The sequence below is a fragment of the Oncorhynchus nerka genome, linkage group LG10 (genome assembly GCF_034236695.1).
Source record: "Oncorhynchus nerka isolate Pitt River linkage group LG10, Oner_Uvic_2.0, whole genome shotgun sequence".
Taxonomy (NCBI): Eukaryota; Metazoa; Chordata; class Actinopteri; order Salmoniformes; family Salmonidae; genus Oncorhynchus; species Oncorhynchus nerka.
Genome location: NC_088405.1, coordinates 26,686,894 through 26,703,697, shown reverse-complemented (window position 1 = coordinate 26,703,697; position 16,804 = coordinate 26,686,894). Strand labels below are relative to the sequence as shown.

The 16,804-nt window shown below is 43.0% G+C and overlaps 1 protein-coding gene across 1 annotated transcript in view; it reads left to right on the top strand.

Annotated features, from left to right (window-relative positions):
- The window catches only part of LOC115135075 (disintegrin and metalloproteinase domain-containing protein 12), a 162,834-nt gene that overhangs the window by 133,313 nt on the left and 12,717 nt on the right, over positions 1 to 16,804 (top strand). The window contains exons 13-20 of the mRNA XM_029669330.2: positions 1,657 to 1,746; positions 2,638 to 2,833; positions 3,055 to 3,163; positions 3,653 to 3,851; positions 4,127 to 4,204; positions 6,508 to 6,616; positions 7,420 to 7,558; positions 7,923 to 8,025. Of these exons, the coding sequence (XP_029525190.2) occupies positions 1,657 to 1,746; positions 2,638 to 2,833; positions 3,055 to 3,163; positions 3,653 to 3,851; positions 4,127 to 4,204; positions 6,508 to 6,616; positions 7,420 to 7,558; positions 7,923 to 8,025 (1,023 nt within the window). The remainder of the gene's footprint in view (positions 1 to 1,656; positions 1,747 to 2,637; positions 2,834 to 3,054; positions 3,164 to 3,652; positions 3,852 to 4,126; positions 4,205 to 6,507; positions 6,617 to 7,419; positions 7,559 to 7,922; positions 8,026 to 16,804) is intronic.

Sequence of the window (16,804 nt, the reverse complement as noted above, 5' to 3'; positions counted from 1 at the left end):
TACTCCGATGATACACACTGATGTCATTTTGGTCTCAAGTGTTTACAGATTTATCAAGTAATGATGGGACCAGAATCCCTTCAATTACAGTATGAGGTATTTCCAATCAGGCAATGATTATAACACCCTAATACCAGCTGTGTGGTTTGGAATACTGCTGTTCCATTACCTCCCTGTGCCCCTCCGTGACCCAGTGACGTCACCAGAGGCCTGGTGTGGTGGGCCGTGGTCCCAGTTGGACCGGGGGATCAAAGCACCCCTCTCTTCCCACGAACAAAACAATAGGCTGACGTCAGGCCACAAGAGCACAGCCAACCCCATAAAACTCCCTTCCACAGAGCAGCAGTGGCCAACTAGACCACCTCTAGTTCTGACCCATCAGCATCAACACCTTGTCAGGCCACAGAGTCAACGTACCAGGGTCTTGTTGGGAAGTGAAGACGAAGAAGAGATGGTGTAGCCGGGACTGTGGCCTGGAAAAGGAATTTGATGGCGTTTGTCCTCTAATGAAAGGTTTTTAACGCCGTTCTGTGCTCTTTCACTCTGTCCTTTACTTAATCTCTTTAATTAGCCTTGTACTTTTACCCCTCTCTCCCTCTCAATCTCAATCCCAGTTAATTTCTCGCTCCATCACCTCGTCATTCACTCTCCGACACCTATCTGTCTCTCTCTAACCCCCCCTTCGCCCTCTTCACCTCTTTCCCTCTGTGGCCAGCTCTCCATTTCCTTCCATTGTGTTACATGTTTGTAATCTCCAGGACTCAGGGGCCTCAAAGCTCACCAACCCCAGCTCACCCCACCAGCCACTCAATTACCTCTACAAGATCCTTTCACTACCTTCACCCTTAATGAAACCTCAACCAAAGCCCCCTTAACCTACCACACCCCCTTCCCAACCTACAATACACCATCTCAATCACCACAGCTGAGCTTGAGCTCTGGAACTCCCCATCCACCCACCCATTGTATAGACAGGCAACGCAAGGGACATCAGAACATAATGTTGTTTTAACAACAGAGCCAACCACAAATCCAAAACAATGAGCTAAAGATATGTTTACCCTGACAGAGAATAGTCTCTCTCCTGTCTGACCCCTCCAAGAGAATGATCTCTCGCCTCTCTGACCCTAACAGAGAATGGCCTCTCTCCTGTCTGACCCTGACAGAGAATGGCCTCTCGCCAGTCTGACCCTGACAGAGAAGTGCCTTTCTCATGTCTGACCCTGACAGAGAATGGCCTCTCTCCTGTCTGACCCTGACAGAGAATGGCCTCTCTCCTGTCTGACCCTGACAGAGAATGGCCTCTCGCCAGTCTGACCCTGACAGAGAAGTGCCTCTCTCATGTCTGACCCTGACAGAGAATGGCCTCTCTCATGTCTGACCCTGACAGAGAATGGCCTCTCGCCTGTCTGACCCTGACAGAGAATTGCCTCTCTCCTGTTGGTTTGTTCTGTGCTATTGTGTCTCCAGGTTTTAGCTCACATTGTTAAGGGGCTGCACTGTGGGACTACAGGGCTACAGTCAATGGATTCCCTACAGGATGTGCTCTCCCTGAGCTGGAACACTGATCTGAGATGGACACAGCAGCAGCAGCAGAGAGTTGGGGGTCCAGACCATTAATCAGGTCCATGTGTTGCTTTGTTTTGTGTCACTCAGGAATGCATGAACCCCTGCTGCAATGCCACCACCTGCACCCTGAAGGGAAATGCCGTGTGCGCCCACGGACAGTGCTGCGAGGACTGCAGGGTACGACTACTCTTTCTGTTTCTCTTTTTATACCTCTCCCAACTGTCTTTCTCTTTCCTTCCCTCTCCCTTGCACTTTTGCTCTCTGTCTCTTTCTGACTCTTTCCCTCCCAGTCAAAATGATAAAGAATGGGAATCGAATTATCTCTGCTCCATTGACAAGTATTACACAACCATGTGTTTACAGTAAAAAATTAAGTAAAAAAGACATTTCGTTTCCAGGGACTTTTAAGCCAATACATGAAGCTGTATTCAAGCACAGGGCCCTCACAGTGTGTGCGTGTGTGTGTGTGTGTGCGTGTGTGTGTGTGTGTGTGTGTGTGTGTGTGTGTGTGTGTGTGTGTCTGTGTGTGTGTGTCTGTGTGTGTGTGTCTGTGTGTGTGTGTCTGTGTGTGTCTGTGTGTCTGTGTGTCTGTGTGTGTGTGTCTGTGTGTGTGTGTGTGTGTGTCTGTGTGTGTCTGTGTGTGTCGCTGCTCTGGCCCCCCAATGGTGGAACAAACTCCCTCACGACGCCAGGACAGCGGAGTCAATCACCACCTTCCGGAGACACCTGAAACCCCACCTCTTTAAGGAATACCTAGGATAGGATAAAGTAATCCTTCTCACCCCCCCTTAAAAGACTTAGATGCACTATTGTAAAGTGGCTGTTCCACTGGATGTCATAAGGTGAAAGCACCAATTTGTAAGTCGCTCTGGATAAGAGCGTCTGCTAAATGACTTAAATGTAATGTAAATGTGTCTGTGTCTGTGTGTGTGTCTGTGTGTCTGTGTCTGTGTGTGTGTGTGTGTCTGTGTCTGTGTGTGTGTGTGTGTGTGTGTGTGTGTGTGTGTGGGCTGGCTGGCTGTCGGGGGTGTTTGTTGGTGTTTGTGCGTGTATGTGTTCTCTCTGCAGCTGAAGCCTGCTGGCACACCGTGTCGAGAGTCCAGTAACTCCTGTGATTTGCCAGAGTTCTGTACTGGTGCCAATCCCCACTGCCCTGCCAACGTGTACCTGCACGACGGTCACTCCTGCCACAACGTGGATGGATACTGCTACAACGGCATCTGCCAGACTCATGAGCAGCAGTGCATCACGCTATGGGGACCAGGTCAGTAGAGCGCCACAAATGATCAGGACCACTTGATGAAAGTCTTCCATGTTTGGAGATCTAAGATGAGTACATCTGTAACTTTCCTTTACATGTTTATTGAAGTAGCTAAGGAAAAACTAATCCTAGCTCATAAATCACCCTTTCTCTCTCACTCTCTCTCTCTTGCTCTCCCCCCATTTCTATCGCTCTATATTCCTCTCTCTCACTTTCTCCTGCAGGAGCCAAACCTGCCCCAGGGATCTGCTTTGAGAGGGTCAACTCAGCAGGAGATCCTTACGGGAACTGTGGGAAGGACTCCAAAGGATCGTTTGCCAAATGTGAAGCCCGGTAAGACTGAGCAGCTGTTGTTATGTATGTCATGTCTTCGAAGCAAAAAGAGCTAGCTAGAAAGACAAATGAATAAAGCAACATTGTTTATCTGAATTGGTATTATCAAGAGTGCCATCGACAATCAGCATGGCACATTAAATGGGACAAATAGCATAGGAATCATTAATAGAGAGAAAAACACAATTTGGAGATAATGAAGGCTAATTACAGTTTGAAGTATTCATGAAGCACTTTATGCTATTGTTCTTAGATCTCCCATGGGTGAAATCTCTAATCAAGCATTTGTTAATTGATGTAATTGCTTTAATGACTGGAGCACTGAGGGAGTCATTATTAGGGTGAGAGGAAGGCTGTCTAGTCTTTCATCTTTGGTTATAATTGCACACGATGTCACACGTCGGAAATTGTCAATGTTAAACTTTATGCCTTGTCATTTATGTTGCATGTGTGTTTATGTGTTTATGCATGTGTTGTTTTTTTACACAGAGACGCAAAGTGTGGCAAAATTCAGTGTCAAGGAGGGGCCAACCGGCCTGTGATTGGCACCAATGCCGTCTCCATAGAAACCAACATCCCTCTTCAGGAAGGAGGGAGGATCCTGTGTCGGGGAACCCACGTCTACCTGGGTGATGACATGCCCGACCCTGGACTGGTTCTGGCTGGCACCAAGTGTGGAGAGGGCATGGTGAGGGTACTCTGTAGTGCACTGCAGCTGTTATCAAGCAGAGCTAGAGAGAGATTACCATCACCGCTGGTGGAGATGCTAATGCCCACGCTTGTCTTTGGCCCCATTCCAAACCAATCACTTACTTTCATTTCTAGGATCAGTTGAATTGGGCCCCTTACGAAGTACATTAAGTAGAATAGATAGCAGATCTCGGTCGATATGCTTTCCATGAAATAATTAACATCACATGCGGAGTACTATGTTTTCAATATGACTCTTTCTCTATTCCATAGATGTGTCTGAATCGTCAGTGCCAGAATGTCAGTGTGTTTGGAGTGCACCAGTGTTCAGGGAAGTGCAGCGGACGAGGGGTGAGTACTCCGAGTTGGAGGGTATCATCTTATGCTGAGTATCTAGAAGGCAGTGACGTTTTCCAGTCTCTTAGCTAAACATGTCAACGTTATTAACTTATCACAGCATTTTATTGACCTCAACATAGCATAAAATAGAGCAGTACAGGGCTTTACTGAGCGACCATTTACTCGCAAATGTTGCTGTGCGACCTGGAATTGCTAACAATGACTGGCTTTTGAACCACTACGTTGTTGAATCACCTTCATCAGAGGTGAATTTAAAACACAGAATCAAAGCTGGATTAAGAAATTGCCTTCATTTACCTTAACTTTTATTTGGGTGCTTCTTTGAGGTTTCATTTGACCTGTTATTGGATGATGTAAGAACAGGTTGGACCAGGTGATGTCATCTGTTATTGGATGTAAGAACAGGAACCAGGTGATGTCATCTGTTATTGGATGTAAGAACAGGTTGAACCAGGTGATGTCATCTGTTATTGGATGTAAGAACAGGTTGAACCAGGTGATGTCATCTGTTATTGGATGTAAGAACAGGTTGAACCAGGTGATGTCATCTGTTATTGGATGTAAGAACAGGTTGAACCAGGTGATGTCATCTGTTATTGGATTTTTAACCACACTCATCTGTTTTGGATGATTTAGTTTAATAAAATGAACCAGGTGATGTCATCTGTTATTGGATGTAACAAAGTCATCTGTTATTTTAAAAAGGTTTAACCAGGTGATGCTGTTTTTTAGTTTAATAAAATATATCGAGACAAAGCTTTTTGCCAATTTCATGATTTGTCAACTCAAACACACTTTCTCTGTGCTTCACATCGGAGTGCTGCTGCAGGCTCTTTGCATGTCTTGACCAATCAGATTAACGGAAATCACAGATCATGCAGGCCGGGCCCCCACTCTCCACTTACCTCCAGTATTTATTTAGCAAGCGTGATAAGACATCACTCCCAACAGACACAAGCAAAAACTCTTCCATAAATGTAGCAGCCTATACATCTAAACATTAGAGATCTGACATGCTGTATTGCATTGAAACCTGACGATTTTTCAGTTTGAAGCAAGCTCAGCCCAGTGAGTTTTATTGTCCAATCATGTTGCTTTCTCTGTGTCTGTGTATAGGAAACCCCCTAATCCTTCTTTATTCAAATATAATTCATATGAACAACTACAAGGTTGCTGCAGTTTGACAGGTTTTTCATCCTCCCCAAGTTCAGGAGTTTTTTAAACCATGTGAATTGATTAGAAATACTCTGGGGACATCACAGTTTTTTTTTTTTTTACAACAGATGAATCCCATCATACCGTATAAAGTCTGGAGTTTTAACTGGTTAGGTTACCAGATCAGGAAAAAGTACGGGCCCCAGAAAAGAAAAACAAATTGCCACACATTAGTGTCTTTATTTCTCTAAATGTAACATTATATTGACTATAGTCAGACCCACATGATGTCCTCAAATATAACCGACCCTAAACTGTAGATCCAGAGCCAGTATGCATCTCCATATGTGGCTCTGTGTAGATTTAAGTCTATATAACATGATGTGTGTATGTGCGTGAGTGTGTTTACAAGTGTACTGTACAGTACTATGTGGTAAAATCCTATCACATCCATAGATCTCCCCTCATGGGTTCTTAAGTGTCCTTAAGTGTCCAATCTTGACCTACACCACCCCTAGCCCCAAACGTTCCAGACACATAAGGGAGTGCCAGTCACTACGAGGGAGGCAGGGAAAGGTCTTCCCAGTTCGGGGCCAGATCTGATCTGGAATTATCCCAACCACAGGCCTCCCTGCAGCTGACAGCTGGACTCCAATATCCCGCTAGGGAATCCTGTTGGATCCCTTTCCCGCTCAGAAAACTTTTTGGGATGGGCTGTCCTCTGCACATGTTTTCTCAATCATGTTTGATACTGCACAGTCTATGGCGCCTGCCACATCAAAACCGATGTGTCTGATGGAACGAGTGTGTGGTTTATTTGTAGAGGTAATCCAAACATTGTGGGCTGGGATCCTATTTTCATCTCTCCCTTCTCTGAAGAAATGCAGGCTCAAGTACGATGCATACTGGTAGCTTATAAAGTAAGTAAAATAAGTAATGCATACTTGCCATATCCCATGAATCCTTGCACTGTAGTCTCTTTCACTGACCTGTGTTTGATGATCACAAGAGCCTAGAGTTCTGGCACACAACTCCCTGTGCTCTGACCAGTGTCTATTGGTAAAACACAAGCTATGGACAGTATTGATTTGTACAGGTAAAGATGTGTTAATACTAACCAGCATGCATTGTGATTCTAGGTGTGTAACAACTTGGAGAACTGCCATTGTGAGGCACACTGGGCCCCTCCTTTCTGTGAGAGGGCGGGGTTTGGGGGCAGCCTAGACAGTGGACCAATGAGATTGGCAGGTACAGTACGCTCTTTCCTCTTTTTACTTCACTAACTTCACCCTCTTTCTCACTAGCCAGTGCAGACACTAAGACAGTTAGTTTGGGATAATTTAACACCTTTAGCTGTTATTTCATAACCTGCTTACAGCAAGTTAATTTATTTTGACAGATCTACCTCAGTCACCTACAAATGTAGGATCTTAATTTGACCACTCTTGTGTTGCTGAGAATTTTCCTGCACCACAGGAAATGCAGATGAGCTTTGTGATTTACATAAATTCACTGAAAACCTGCACTAACAAACAGATATATTAATAGCATTGCACTTTTCATGTAGCCTACTTTTGACCAGCCAAACCAGAAATCAAGCAACTTTATGGACTAAACAATCAAATCCTGTTGCTGCAGTATTATGTTGTGACAATATAGGTCAAATTAACATTCTACATCTGTATTCATCCTAGCTACATAAAACTCATTACAACTACAGATGCAGGAACTTAATTTGAGCCAGTTTGCTACAGCAGTAAAATAAGCAGGAAAATAAATTACTAGCATTAGAAGCCTTTTTAAATTTGCATTGCCTGCTATGCAGGAAAATTCTCAGCAACAAGAGTGAACAAGTTAACTTTCCCTGCCTGGTAACCCTTTTCCATGCCTGGTCATTCAAGAGCAAAAGGAAATAATTCTGGAAATAATGTAAAATGTACTAAACCACTGCTGTGGCTTCTATTAACACTCTCTGTGTGTGTCCTGTTTGTGCCGTGCCGTAGATGTGCGTGTGTGTGTATTAATGTGCGTGTTGTCGTATGTGACATCAGCCGACAGCAGGGTGGTTGCTGTGGCAATCCTGGCCACCCTCCTCAGCCTTATGGGTGCTGGGTTCCTGGTATTCCTTAAGAGGAAGACTCTGGTCCGTCTGCTCTTCACAAACAAGAAAACCACAATGGAGAAACTGAGGTACAGTAGGACACCTCCTCCCACACCTGTGTTTACTCTTATGCTATCTTGACATACAGAACATCTCTAGAAAAGTAGACTTTCTTGGAGATGTTGTTCTTGTAGAAATGACATCATGGTCCCATGGTCTCTCTCTGGTGATTTGATGTGTTCACAACAACGGTATCCTTGTGACTCCACTAACCATGTGAGAGAAAAACACATACCAGTAGTCCTTCACATAGTCCTCACAATGAAGAAGGCCTGTTACTGTGTGTCTCAAAGCTACAGCTCCTGTAGAATAGTAGGAGAGCTGTATAATAGTAGTTATCAGTTAGTAGAAGACTTGTATAGTAGTTGAAATGTTAGCTTTCTGTCCTTATAGATCAGTTGGGTCGACCAGACCAGCCAGCCCCAACCAGACTCAGTCCATGTACAGTCCACGACGCAAGCCCCCAGCCAAGCCTCCAGGTACCAGCATATACAAGGTGGGTCTCTTTCTGCTGGAGGTAATGAGCAACTGATTTCCCCCAATAGTCACTTTATTAGAACAGACTGTTACACATGACTGAATATCAATCAAATGTATTTATAAAGCATCAGCTGATGTCAAAAAGTGCTGTACAGAAACCCAGCCTAAAACCCCAAACAACAATCAATGCATATGTAGAAGCACAGTGGCTAAGAAAAACTCCCTAGAAAGGCAGGAACCTAGGAAGAAACCAGGCTCTGATGGGTGGCCAGTCCTCTTCTGGCTGTGCCGGGTTGACATTATAACAGTACATGGCAAATATGTTCAAACGTTCATAGATGACCAGCAGGGTCAAATAATAGAGTCTAAAACAGCAGGTCCGGGACAAGGTAGTACATCCGGTGAACAGGTCAGGGTTCCATAGCTGCAGGCAGAACAGTTGAAACTGGAGCAGCAGCACGACCAGTTGGACTGGGGAAAGCAAGGAGTCATCAGGCCAGGTAGTCCTGAGACATGGTCCTAGGGCTCAGGTCCTCCAAGAGTAGAAAAGAGAAATTCACACAGGACATTGGATGAGACAGGAGAAATCCTCCAGATATAACAGACTGACCCTTGCCCCCAACACATAAACTATTGCAGCATAAATACTGGAGGCTTAGACAGGAGGGGTCGGGAGACACTGTGGCCCCGTCCGACGATACCCCCAGACAAGGCCAACCAGGCAGGATATAACCCCACTCACTTTGCCAAAGCACAGCCCCCACACCACTCGAGGGATATCTTCAAACCACCAACTTACTACCCTGAGACAAGACCGAGTATAGCCCACGAAGATCTCCACCACGGCACGAACCCAAGGGGGCACCAACCCAGACAGGAAGATCACGTCAGTGACTCAACCCACTCAGTGACGCACCCATCCTAGGGACAGCATGGAAGAGCACCACTAAGCCAGTGACTCAGCCACCGTAATAGGGTTAGAGGCAGAGAATCCCAGTGGAGAGATGGAAACCGGCCAGACAGACAGCAAGGGCGGTTCGTCACTCCAGTGCCTTTCTGTTCACCTTCACACCTCTGGGCCAGACTACACTCAATCATAGGACCTACTGAAGAGATGAGTCTTCAAAAAAGACTTAAAGGTTGAGACCGATTCTGCATCTCTCACATGGATAGGCAGACCATTCCATAAAAATGTTGCTCTATAGGAGAAAGCCCTGCCTCCAGCTGTTTACTTAGAAATTCTAGGGACAATAAGGAGGCCTGCTTCTTGTGACCGTAGTGTACGTGTAGGTATGTACGGCAAGACCAAATCAGAAAGATCGGTAGGAGCAAGCCCATGTAATGCTTTGTAGGTTAGCAGTAAAACCTTGAAATGAGCCCTAGCCTTAACAGGAAGCCAGTTGGAGTGATATGATCACATTTTTTGGTTCTAGTCAAGATTCTAGCAGCCGTGTTTAGCACTAACTGAAGTTTATTTAGTGCTTTTTCCGGGTAGTCGGAAAGTAGAGCATTGCAGTAGTCATGGATACATTTTTCTGCATCATTTTTGGACAGAAAGTTTCTGATTTCTGCAATGTTACGTAGATGGAAAAAAGCTGTCCTTTAAACAGTCTTGATATGTTCGTCAAAAGAGAGATCAGGGTCCAGAGTAATGCAAGGTCCTTCACAGTTTTATTTAAGACAACTGTACAACCATCAAGATTAAATGTCAGATCCAACAGAAGATCTCTGTTTCTTGAGACCTAGAACTAGCATCTCTGTTTTGTCCGAGTTTAAAAGTAAAACATTTGCCGCCATCCACTTTCTTATGTCTGAAACACAGGCTTCTAGGGATGGCAATTTTGGGGCTTCACCATGTTTCATCGTACAGCTTTGTATCGTCCGCATAACAGTGAAAGTTAACATTTTTTTTCCGAATGACATCACCAAGAGGTAAAATAAAAAGTGAAAACAATAGTGGTCCTAAAATAGAACCTAAAATAGAACACCGACATGTACAGTTGATTTGTCAGAGGACAAACCATCCACATAGCCAAACTGATATCTTTCTGACAGATAAGATCTAAACCAGGCCAGAACTTATCCGTGTAGACCAATTTGGGTTTCCAATCTCTCCAAAAGAATGTGGTGATCGATGGTGTCAAAAGCAGCACTAAAGTCTAGGAGCACGAGGACAGATGCAGAGCCTTGGTCTAACGCCATTAAAAGGTAATTTACCACCTTCACAAGTGCAGTCTCAGTGCTATAATGGGGTCTAAAACCAAACGGAAGCATTTTGTATACATTGTTTGTCTTCAGGAAGGCAGTGAGTTGCTGTGCAACAGCTTTTTCCCAACATTTTGAGAGGGATGGGAGATTCGGTATACGCCAATAGTTGTTTTCATATTTTCTGGGTCAAGGTTTGGCTTTTTCAAGAGAGGCTTTATTACTGCCACTTTTAGTGAGTTTGGTACACATACGGTGGATAGGGAGGTGTTTATTATGTTCAACATAAGAGAGCCAAGCACAGGAAGAAGCTCTTTCAGTAGTTTAGTTGGAATAGGGCTTGCAGCTTGAAGTTTAGAGGCCTGACTATTTTCATCAATGTGTCAAGTGACATAGTATTAAAAAAACTTGAGTGTCTCTCTGATCCTAGGTCCTGGCAGTGTTGTGCAGACTCAGGACAACTGAGCTTTGGAGAAATACACAGATTTAAAGAGGAGTCCGTGATTTGCTTTCTAATGACCATGATCTTTTCGCCAATGAAGTTCATGAATTTATCACTGCTGAAGTGAAAGCCATCCTCACTTGGGGAATGCTGCTTTTTAGTTAGCTTTGCAACAGAATCAAAAATACATTTTGGATTGTTCTTATTTTCCTCAATTAATTTGGAAAAATAGTATGATCGAGCAACAGTGAGGGCTCTTCGATACTGCACGGTACTGTCTTTCCAAGCTTTTCGGAAGACTTCCAGTTTGGTGTAGCGCCATTTCCGTTCCAATTTTCTGGAAGCTTGCTTTCAGGGCTCGGATATTTTCTGTATACCAGGGAGCTAGTTTCTTACGACAAATGTTTTTTGTTTTTAGGGGTGCAACTGCATCTAGGTTATTACGCAAGGTTAAATTGAGTTCCTCTTAACTGCTTTTTGTACTCTGACGTCCTTGGGTAGGTGGAGGGAGTCGAAGGGCATCAAGGTATCTTTGGGTTGTCTGAGAATTTATAGCACGGCTTTTGATGATCCTTGGTCGGGGTCTGAGCAGATTATTTGTTGTGATTGCAAATGTAATAAAATGGTGGTCCGATAGTCCAGGATTATGAGGAAAAACATTAAGATCGACAATATTTATTCCATGGGATCAAACTAGGTCCATAGTATGACTGTGGCAGTGAGTAGGTCCGGAGACATGTTGGACAAAACCCACTGAGTCGATGATGGCTCCGAAAGCCTTTTGGAGTGGGTCTGTGGACTTCTCCATGTGAATATTAAAGTCACCAAACATGTGAATATTTTCTGCCATGACTACAAGGTCCGATAGGAATTCAGGGAACTCAGTGAGGAACGCTGTATACAGCCCAGGAGGCCTGTAGAAAGTAGCTATAAAAAGTGATTGAGTAGGCTGCATCGATTTCATTGTATTAAAGTCAAAAGACTGAAATGCAGTCATTTTATATGTACACTACCGTTCAAAATGTTGGGGTCACTTAGAAATGTCCTTGGTTTTGAAAGAAAAACACATTTTTTGTCCATTAAAATAACATCAAATTGATCAGAAATACAGTGTAGACATTCATGTTTTAAATTACTATTGTAGCTGGAAACAGCTGATTTTGAATGGAATATCTACATAGGCGTACAGAGGCCCATGATCAGCAACCATCACTCCTGTGTTCCAATGGCATGTTGTGTTATCTAATCCAAGTTTATCATATTAAAAGGCTAATTGAGCATTAGAAAAACCTTTTGCAATTATATTAGCACAGCTGAAAACTGTTGTTCTCATTAAAAAAGCAATAAAACTGTCATTCTTTAGACTAGTTGATTATCTGAAGCATCACCATTTGTGAGTTCGATTACAGGCTCAAAATGGCCAGAAACAAATAACTTTCTTCTGAAACTCGTCAGTCTATTCATGTTCTGAGAAATGAATGCTATTCCATGTGAGAAATTGCCAAGAAACTGAAGACGCTGTGTACTATTACAACGCTGTGTACTACTCCCTTCACAGAACAGCGCTAACGGGCTCTAACTAAAATAGAAATTGGATTGGGAGGCCCCGGTGCACAACTGAGCAAGAGGACAAGTACATTTGTGGGTCTAGTTTGAGAAACAGACGCCACAAGTCCTCAACTGGCAGCTTCATTAAATAGTACCCGCAATACACCAGTCTCAAAGTCAACAGTTTAGAGGTGACTCCGGGATGCTGGCCTTCTAGGCAGGGTTGCAAAGGAAAAGCCATATCTCAGACTGGCCAATAAAAATAAAATATTAAGATGGGCAAAATAACACAGGCACTGGACAGAGGAACCATGCCTAGAAGGCCAGCATCCCGGAGTCGCCTCTTCACTGTTGACGTTGAGACTGGTGTTTTGCGGGTACTATTTAATACAGCTGCCAGTTGAGGACTTGTGAGGCTTCTGTATTCTAGTCATGGCTCATCCTGTATAACTACTGCTGTACCCACCTTTTCTATTCAAATTTCATATTCCTTCAGAAAGTATTCACACCCCTTGACTTTTCAAAATGTTGTTCTTATTTTCCTCAATTAATTTGGAAAAATAGTATGATCGAGCAACAGTGAGGGCTCTTCGATAGTGGCCCAGTTACAGTTTTGACTTAAATCTACTTTAAAATCAATGGCAAGACCTGAAAATGGTTATCTAGCAATGATCATCAACCAATTTGACAGAGCTTGAAGAATTTTGAAAATAATCATGTGCAAATGTTACACAATCCAGGTGTGGAAAGCTCTTAAAAACTTTCAATCGCAGCCAAAGGTACAAAGTATTGACTCAGGGGTGTGAATACTTTTCAATAAGATATTTCTTTATTTCATTATCAATACATTAGCAAACATGTTTATGTCATCACGGGGTATTGTGTGTACATGTAGAAAAAAAAGAGTAATTTCATACATTTTCAATTCAGGCTGTAACATAACAACATGTGGAATAAGTCAAGGGATATGAATACTTTCTGAAAACACTGCATTCGTTACACCTGCTACAGAACATGAGAGCGGAGTTGAGCAGTTGGAAATCCTTCCATGTCTTTCCTACCGCTCTGCTAAATTCACTCCGCGCTCACAGACAGAATTCGATTCATTCATTAAAATCAGAATTTAACAAACAGCCATCTATTTTTGTGACTACCTGGGCCTACCAAGTATTGAAACCAAACCATATCGATTTGAATGAAAAGTGATCTTTTTTTGCTGAGTTTAGGTCAGGAGCCAGATAGGGAGCCTAAGAAGGAACGGAAATGAATTATTTAGGCTATATTATTTGAATTATTTCAAGGCTATAGCCTGCAAAGAAATACATTGAAGCATTTGCGAGCGTGACACAATAGGCTGGTAGTGACATAAAGCGCTCAGCATTTATTAAACAACATTTCATTGTATTAAAGTCTATAAATTGCATATAGGCTGTGACTTACTTTGAATTAAATACAAATTAAACTAAAAATGATTTATTAGTGCTTTTTAGAAACATGAGTTTGGCCAGTCTGTGACTTCAGGCTCATGCGATGGTACCTTTCTTTTAGCATGTGCACGTAGTAACTACACTATCATGCTTTTGGGATAAATGTATTTTCAGATTCCACAATGATTCTTTAGTTGTGGACACGACATCACCACACTCCCTCTCTTACTCTTGGTCCTCATCTTTCACCTTGATTAAGCACCTGTGTGATTTATCAGTTTCCTTATGAAAATATTTAGCGAACTCCATAACAGTAGCTTAAGCAAGGAGCTATAGCAGCACACAAGTAGACTACAGATGCATGCTGGGGCGGGCATACCCTGAGCTCTTGAAGTGAGCGCTACTGGAGCAAAATTTGAGCGGGCGAGAAGGCCGCCGCTCCAGCCTTTGGGAATCTCGCAGTAATGATTTAAACCCCCGGGGTGGCAGGGTAGCCTAGTGGTTAGAGCGTTGGACTAGTAACCGGAAGGTTGCAAGTTCAAACCCCCGAGCTGACAAGGTACACATCTGTGATTCTGCCCCTGAACAGGCAGTTAACCCACTGTTCCCAGGCCGTCATTGAAAATAAGAATGTGTTCTTAACTGACTTGCCTGGTTAAATAAAGGTAAAATAAAAAATAAAAAATTAAATCATTGAAAATAAGAATTTGTTCTTAACTGACTTGCCTAGTTAAATAAAGGTAAATAAATAAACATACTCTGACCCGCTATAACATCTGCTAAACTGTGTACGTGACCAATAAGGGAGCTGGAGTCCGCACTCAGGTTTTTTCCCCAACCTTCCCTTATGATCAATTGATTAGTATGGTTCACTCACAGGCCTACACAATGGATGATGTAACAAGTACACTTTGCATTGTATAAAAGATTGGGATATAGGGAGAACTAAAACGTGTGTTAGCAAAGAAGTATTACAAACGAATTGCTGACAAACTGACACAACTTTGGATTTCTAATGTAATGACACTGTATCAGAACCGCAGCACCACAACAGGGAATCAACTTGGACTGAGACCTGCCATGCTTATCTGAACCTATTAATTCCAGACTTATTGTCAAAACAAGTTGACGGCTAAGCGGATAATTGATTTAGTCTCAGCGGCTCTCCCTTGAAGAAATATTCATGAGGCCCATATTGCTGGCAGAAGGCTGGAGGAACTTTAATTGAGATGCTGCGGTCCATTTCAATGAAATGGTAATCATGATGCAGTATCATTATAGGGTTCTGCCTGAAATGAAAATGTTTGTGTACAGGGACACAGGAGAACAGGGTTGATTGATTCAAGCGTAGGAGGCAAATTGGGGTGGACTTGTGTTTGAATTGATAAGCATTGAGGCATGTGCGTGCATGTGCATGTGTGCGTGCATTCAAACAGCCAGTCGATTCCCATGGAGAACAGCTGGAGTGTATCATTGCGGTCTGAGTTCAGGGTAAAGGTTAGCTGGCTTAGGCAGGAAGGAAGATGCTTAACCCAGTTCCATCTCCAATACCAGTATCTTATCTTGTAGTGAACATGTCTGGCTCCTCAGCAGTATTCAGTCCATCTGTCTACTGTATCTGAACAGTCAAATAGTTTGCTTCACCTGTGTCTAACTGACAGTTTGCTGTAGTCCCACTCCAGCTGTTTGTTCTGGCAGTCACGGTTGCCTCTGTCCAGATGTCCAGCAGACTCTCTGCAAGTTACCTGGCATAGCTGCAGTCCAGGCCAGTTCAGTCAGTCCAGCTATCTCAGGTGCAATTAGGCTTATTCTGGAGGGCTAACAGCTGTTCTGGACAGGCAATTTGGTGCTGTCGTTGACCATTTCAATGTGTTAAATTCATGAACTATGTTTTCTGTTATTGACTGCCTATGACACCTGTTAATTCATAGTAATATCATCTCCATGACAGAGAACTTAGGTATAGTTTTACCCATAGAAATAATAATGAATAGTCAATGATGGCATAATGGGTGGACTGGCAGCCATTTCGAGTGTACCCATGCCCGGAAGTAAAAACAGGAAGTGTATCCTTCAATCTGTGCTGTGATTTGTTGAGTCAACTCACATTCCCCAAAAATAAATTCCATAGCATGAGCCACATCAGTTAGAATTAGAGGTTGACCGATTAATTAGGGACGATTTCAAGTTTTCATAACAATCGGAAATCGGTCATTTTGGACGGCGTTTTAATTATATATATCTTTTTTACACCTTTATTTAATCTTTATTTAACTAGGCAAGTCAGTTAAAGAACACATTCTTATTTTCAATGACGGCCTAGGAACGGTCGGATAACTGCCTTGTTCAGGGGCAGAACGACAGATTTTTACCTTGTCAGCTCAGGGATTCAATCTTGCAACCTTATGGTTAACTAGTCCAACGCGCTAACCACCTGCCTCACGAGGAACCCGCCTGTTACGCGAATGCAGTAAGAAGCCAAGGTAAGTTGCTAGCTAGCATTAAACTTAATCAATCATAATCACTAGTTATAACTACACATGGTTGATATTACTAGTTTATCTCGCGTGTCCTGCGTTGCATATAATCGATGCAGTGCGCATTCGCGATAAAGGACTGTCGTTGCTCCAACATGTACCTAACCATAAACACCAATGCCTTTCTTAAAAACAATACACAAAAGTATATATTTTTAAACCTCTATATTTAGCTAAAATAAATCCAGGTTAGTAGGCAATATTAACCAGGTGAAATTGTGTCACTTCTCTTGCGTTCATTGCACGCAGAGTCAGGGTATATGCAACAGTTTGGGCCACCTGGCTCATTGCAAACTAATTTGCCAGAATTGTACGTAATTATGACATAACATTGAAGGTTGTGCAATGTAACAAGAATATTTAGACTGATGGATGCCACCCTTTAGATAAAATATGGAATGGTTCCATATTTTACTGAAGGAATAAATGTCTTGTTTTCGAGATGATAGTTTCCGGATTCGACCATATTAATGACCTAAGGCTCGCATTTCTGTGTGTTATTATGTTATAATTAAGTCTATGATTTGATAGAGCAGTCTGACTGAGCGATGGTAGGCACCAGCAGGCTCATAAGCATTCATTCAAACAGCACTTTCGTGAGTTTTGCCAGCAGCTCTGATGTTTATTTTTATTTTT